The following is a 6,534-nucleotide window of genomic DNA, read 5'->3' on the forward strand; positions in this document are numbered from 1 at the left end:
ATCATTATGCCATCGTCAGAAATCGGCATGCACAGGGTACCTTTGCTGGTAGTAATATAACCACGAAACTTCTTCCTCTCACCTGGAACCTCTTCTCCAAGGTAAAACAGCGACAGGTCCGTGACCTGATGTTCCCCAGACGGGAGCTTCCCCAGCAATCCTGGTGGAAAACTTGCGCTAAACACCAGGGGATTACTTCTCATTTCTAACAGAGGAGCTGTTCCATAAGAGACCTTGATCTCAGGATCAAACCATCCGTTCTTCACAGACAACATATTCATGAACTGATAACAATCTAAGGGCTTGCTCTGGCCCATGTAATAACATCCTCTTTCAAACTTGATCTTCCACTTCAGCTCTCCTCTTGAGGTCCGCTGAACAGGAGAGGATGTTTCTTCTTGCGCCTTATCACAAGTAATCATAGGGATTATGTACACATCATTAGGGTTAGGATCTTGAGTTGAAGCTGTTCTTATTGCTAATACAGCCTCCTTCGTTTGGCAATCTTTGTTCAAATCCGCTTCATCTTCAGCCACGGCGACTGGACACACCGTTGTCAGCATCTCCTCGTGGCCCTCCCTGAAAAGCTCTTGAATATCAGGTGAAGTTAGGATTAGTACGTCTGTTTCCTCAACAAACAACCCTGGGAGTTCCGTTTCCATGCGGTCCGAGATTCCACAACAAGCCTGCAACACATGCATTGTTCAAACATTGCAGAATGCTCACATTGAAGAGCGATCGTTTTCAGCGGGCCCATCACTCGTCCCCTAAGTTTCACCGTGCACACATAAGTCACGGTATCCCTGGACATAGGCACTGGTGCATCTGCAGCTGGGATTAGTCCCTTTAAAATGCGCTGCATGTCCGGGTCCACCTAGAATAAACATAATTACGCCCCACAGAATTAGTGCACCTTCCTGGCAAAACCAAGAGAGTATTTCCACACTGAAGCCCACAAGAGCAACCAGTATAATCATATACTTATATCTTCCCCACTCAGCCTGTGAACTGTAAAACAACGTCATCACTGCACAAAGGCCCGTGAATATGATAAAAAAATCCGTACAGGCTGCAATAATAGTCAGGTGAGCTTTCATACACCACACCAAGCTTTCCCCCGTTGCCGTAAGCAAACAAATAATCACTCCTCCTATTACTAAACATGTTGGCATTTCATCACTGTACAACCATGGTAACAAGCTTGCACTAGTAATAAAATCATTATTCAACCATCTGGTCACATTCATAAATGCAAAGATGCTTGCGTATATTAATAATTTTCTAACATTGATGTCTCTAATCTGAGCTAACAGTAAAAAGAAAAGCATAAAGGTAATCTTAAGGATGTGACATACCTCATATCCAGCCACTACAATCGGTTTTTGCTCTGACTGAAACTGCTGGCTCATCCTTGCTGCTTACCAGAGTAGCTGTTCAAACTGACAGGTCAGGACCAGGCTGGAGCTGTCAGCGCTGCACCCCCTGTATTAAATAGAACCCACTGAAGAAGGAATGATGTCATTACTTCCTGCCTTTCCTGCTGGTCTGTCATTCTCCTGCTGACCAGGTCCCTTATCTCTAAGTAGCTTGCTCCCTCTCAGCTGCCACTTCTCATGCTTGCAGGCCAAAATCATGCCTATCAATAAAACTATCACTCCTGCCATTAATCCAAGTGCGCACAGAGGCCAAAACAACGCGTCCCAGACTGGAGCAATTATATTATCACGTACCCCTCTTACGACCGTCTCAATCGAATGACTTGTTCCTTGTATAACATTATTTGAGACCTGTACCACACTGTCAGATAATATTTCACCAACTCCTCGTACAATCAAGCTTACTCCTCTTAGCGTGCCGTTAATCCCATATGCAAAGTAGTCAAACCACTCCGCTTCCTGTTGGTCAAGAGATCGTCTGAATGGAGAGCAATATCCGCTCCGTAGGTCCCAGTTTGAATAATCCCTGAAATTAGGAAATTCTTTGGGCGTGTCAGGGTCAATTGTATATCTTTCAGGTTGAGGATTCTTCCCTATTCTGGGCTCATTAAAGCACACATGATGATCTATTCCTAATCCGTTAAAGTAATTAAAGTTCACTAAACTAAAAGCGCCCCACTTAGTTGTTCCAGGGGCCGTAAACCCAGGCGGCACCAAGTCTCCAACCTTATCACCCATAATCATTATGCGATCTAAAAGGCCATTTCCCGTTTTCGTATTATTCTTTTCCCACGTATTTGTCTTATCTACTGTAAACCAATTCGTCTTAACTCTGAGCTGTCCATCTTCCAACACTAGCGTTTTTGTTCCTATTAATTTTCTTTCAAAGGTCTCTGCTTCAATCCGTGTGTCCTGGGGATAATAATCATATTTTTGCTTATTATATCCCTCCCCATACCAGTACGTCATAGGATACGTCTCATACATACCTTTTCTATAATACCTATAATCTTCTGGTATATTTCCTTGCATATATCCACGTAAGACTTTATAGCATAATTCTCCAGTTCCTAAAGTAGCTATATTTAAATAAGGGGGTCTTGGCTTAAAAAATTCCCGATCTCCTAATGTATCAGGACGCAAACCCCCTACCGTTAATCCATATAATTGTGAATACCAAAAAATACACATCCTTCTAGTTAACCCCTTAGTGTTGTTACAGACTTCAGCCTGACATCCTTCAAGCATTAATGTGTAATTTCTTGCCCAGGTCGGACTGTGATAAAAATCTTTCTTGTGGCTTGGTCTAATCATTTCATTTACTGCTTCGAATATGGAATCAGCCTCGATTTTATCATCAGGAGTGGCTGTCCCTTTCTGATAATATGTCCCTGTTATTCTTAGTCTAAGTGGTTCTCCACCTTGCCATAAAGAACTATCGTTAGCCCTTTTAGTTAAACACCTCCTGGTTTCTTCGTTCCATGCATGGAACCCTGTGTCTAAATTTGTGGGATCAGATTGATTCTTCTTCATCCATTGCACTACGCCTGGATGTTTGAAATTAGGAACCTGATATATCCCTTCAGTATAAAGAGTGTGTATTACCTTATGCAGCTCCCAGCCCTGTGGCTGAAGGCTCACTTCATTGTGAAGGCTGAAAAAGGTCCAATTAAAATATGTACTATTAATGGAAATTACATAATTTTGATATCCTGTGTAATTCGCGTACTCACTGTGACCTTTTCGTAAAAGTCGAGCTAGATCCTGTGAGGCAGACCTCTTGTTTCTCCCCCCGGGTTCCACAAAGAGAGGAACAGTTTCTTCACCTTCCTCTGTCTCTTCCATGGGACCAGTTACTGTATGGGGCACTCTTAATAACCATTTAATCACATTATCTTTTACATTCTGCCACATGTGACTTTCCTCTACTACAGATAAAGAATCATATTTCAGTGTAGTATTAGGAGGGGGGGTAGGACAATTGTCCCTTTTCTCCCTCCCCTTCGACATCCTTTGATACCAGTACGTAACGTTTCCTGTTTGCCAGGAACTAAGGCTGCTGTCCCTGGTTTGGAAGCACCCATATTCAATTCTATGCGGCCACCATTTCTCTATTTTTATTACTTTATATGTAGTGAAGTTGTGTCCTTTGTCTAAATCATCTTTAAGACAGTATTTGTACACCCACAGCTCTACTTCACCTGAAGTTTGATCCAAGATTTTCTTCTTTCTTAATACTACCTGACAGGACTGATTAGGCTCTGTTGATCCTGTCTGATCCAGCATGATGGACATATACTCTGCCCATGGGTGGGTCTCATTGTTCATCGGGACATTTCCAACTTCCTGTTCTGTTGCAGAAGGCGCGGTCACAGAGGGTGTAGCCACAACCGAGTCCCCTGCATGATCCTCCCCACAGGACAAGCACAGGCAGCCGGTTCTGTTCCCTGTTACACTGCAAATCTTGAATCCAATCTGTTCTGCTATCATGCAGGTGGTTATATTCTCATTAAAGTCTTCCTTAGGCCATCGCAGCCTTATTTTGGACATGTTCCAACGTCCTCTTAATTGTTGCGGTTGCCCATGAGTTATGTTATAGGCTACCGAGGACACATGATATGTTCTAAGATATACATGTACTCCATACACTATTGTTATACACAATATTATGATGCTTATTTCGAATAGGATGAAGGAGGCCCATCTGGTCCAGTTTTTCATCCAATTCTTTCCTTTTGGATTATTTACATTTCTCTGTGTGTCTTCGGGATCAACTCCAGCCGGAGCTGATGCATACCTGACAACCTTCCGCTTCCTGCTGCTATCCCCTTTATGCTCCTGAGAAGAGAACATCTGCAAAACAGAAGCATAAAAATCAGCAGGAAGTGAAAGTGCCCTACTCTAATTAACCCGTGTCAGACCTGGGACCCGCCTACGTGATATCCTAGTATACGCCGTCCCGTAAGTCTTCGGCCAATAATCTGCTCCTTTTCGGGTGGTGGCAATGTTAACAGCTGAGCCGCAAATGTGACCAGACGGGTCTATCGCCTCTATCAATGTCAGCTGATAAGGCATGAAAGCACGCTCTGCCTCTGGTCCAAGGCTCTTTAGCTCAACCAGACATGAGGTCACCCGTTTACACATTCCTCTAGGCTCCTGCATGGACAAACCTGTGTGCCAGTCAAGTGCACCTGCCAGATAGGTGCCCCACCTCTCATCTTTATATTCTCGGCTCAACCCCAGTTGTGTACCTGCTTCCCATGCATTAGCCAGGGTCCCAAACTGCTGTCCCAAGATCAAACTCTTAATAGACTTGAAGCGGGACTGAGCCTGAATCGTCTCCAGTCCCCTTTCTCTAGTCTTATGCTTGATGATGAATGGGTAAGCTTCCACCCACAAGTCCCTAACTGTTTTCACCTGGCTAGGGTCCCTGAGCAGCTCTCCCACATAGAACAGGCTGGGCTCGCATATAGGTAAGCAGGTAGTCAAAATGCCATGTCTTATAAAGCAGCAACCTTCTTTGCTTTCGCCTCCATGTGTGCACTCACACACCTGCCATGAGCGGACGCCAGGCTCATGTCTCAAGCAGCTTCTGCAAAAACAAATCTTAATTGGGGCAGAGAGTTCCAATGCCCCCAGATGCAAGTCAGCGCCCCTTTCCAGGTAGCACGGCTTCTCCTCCCGGAGCCCCGACCACCTAATTAAGGAGCAATGGTTTCCACACATAATACATGTTCCCGGAATCCAACCCCTCCACTGAGCGTATCGGTAACCAGTTGGGGAAGTTGTGAAACTAGGAAACATGGCCACCTTACAGGATGCGACAGATCCTCCTCTTGACACCATGATCAGGCCGGAATTAACCTGGTTCGAGCAATTCATTCCAGTACTAGGTTTTAATCCAGCCATGGCTTTCAATAAAGTATTTTTATGAGAAGTTATCTTATAACTTGATGAGGATGAACGCGCATGCCAGTCTCAGTTACAACCACGTTTCCTGTTACGTTATGTATTTGATGCGGTCCACTCACGTTATGTTTAATGCAATTTCCCTTCTGGTTTGGTCCCCGTTTGACCCAAATGGTTTGCCCCTTCTGTAACACAGAAACGGGTTCCGGGTTAGTTTCGTTCTCTGCTCGTTTCAGTTTGATCCTATTTAGAATGACATTCAGTTCTGAAATTCCCTCGGGAGTGTCCCAGTGGGAGTCTAGGTTGGTAAGAATATGATTTTTTACCGTCCTAACTGCTCTTTCTGCAACTCCGTTTGTGTGGGATTCATATGGGATAGAAAAAACGTGTTGTATACCCCTTGACTCCAGCAGACAAGCAACTTTGTTATTTTTAAATTCAGGTCCTCCATCTGAACGAAGTGTTTTACAGGTCAGGGGCAGGTGTAGAGATAAAGACATGCTCACCGTGTTACCTGTTACTCGTTTTAGGGGTACCACTTTGCTCTGATCTCCTGGGCCATTATCTTTTATCACTAAAAAGAACTTATGCCCTTTTACTCCTCTAGCTGCACACTCTCCTACATCTGTGCTGAAATGCACACCCGGTTCTTCACACGTGATGGGCAATTGGTCATAATGTACTGGCTGAGCACCTCCTTTTAATTTACACTGCTCACATTTAGCTTTCACTTGTGCTGTTAGTTCTCTTAATTTAGGTACATGAATCTTTTCCTTTTTGAAAATCTCACGTAAGCGCTGCGCTCCTACATGTCCATACACCTCATGAGCATGGATGACTAGCTCTTCATCACCTGCGGGAGTTCTATTCTGTAAGAACGCTGTAGGTAGGAACAAACCTCGAGCCTGCACCAGTTCATCCACCTCTGCATTTCCCAGCTCATCTGCTCCTCGGATTGCTGCAGCTGTGGGCCCATCTACATGATACCAGTCTGGATAAGGGTTTCCTGCTTCTTCATTTGCATAACTCTGATCTCCCTCTGTGTTAATGGCAAACTGACCTTTTCCTGGTTCTGGAACTGCTCTCACTGGGCCTATGTTAGGAGGTGCCTGCGGATCATAATATTTTATCTGCACTGGGCGGCTGTTTTTATTTAGTCCTCTTATGCCATAAGAAATGGGATTTGTCC

General features: G+C 44.4%; 1 protein-coding gene across 1 annotated transcript; it reads right to left on the minus strand.

Moving 5' to 3' along the window:
• Positions 1 to 787: 787 nt before the first annotated feature.
• On the minus strand, positions 788 to 3,015 carry LOC139071455 (uncharacterized). The gene is made up of 2 exons (XM_070553950.1): positions 1,356 to 3,015; positions 788 to 874 (listed from the first exon to the last, which is right to left on the minus strand). The coding sequence occupies exon 1, from the start codon at positions 2,967 to 2,969 to the stop codon at positions 1,488 to 1,490; it is 1,482 nt and encodes a 493-aa protein (XP_070410051.1). The 5' UTR covers positions 2,970 to 3,015; the 3' UTR covers positions 788 to 874; positions 1,356 to 1,487.
• Positions 3,016 to 6,534: the final 3,519 nt, after the last annotated feature.

The sequence above is a fragment of the Nothobranchius furzeri genome, chromosome 8 (genome assembly GCF_043380555.1).
Source record: "Nothobranchius furzeri strain GRZ-AD chromosome 8, NfurGRZ-RIMD1, whole genome shotgun sequence".
NCBI lineage: Eukaryota > Metazoa > Chordata > Actinopteri > Cyprinodontiformes > Nothobranchiidae > Nothobranchius > Nothobranchius furzeri.

Coding starts and splice junctions, on each gene's coding strand:
- LOC139071455 (XM_070553950.1), bottom strand. CDS start 2,969: ATGAAGAAGAATCAATCTGATCCCACAAATTTAGACACAGGGTTCCAT.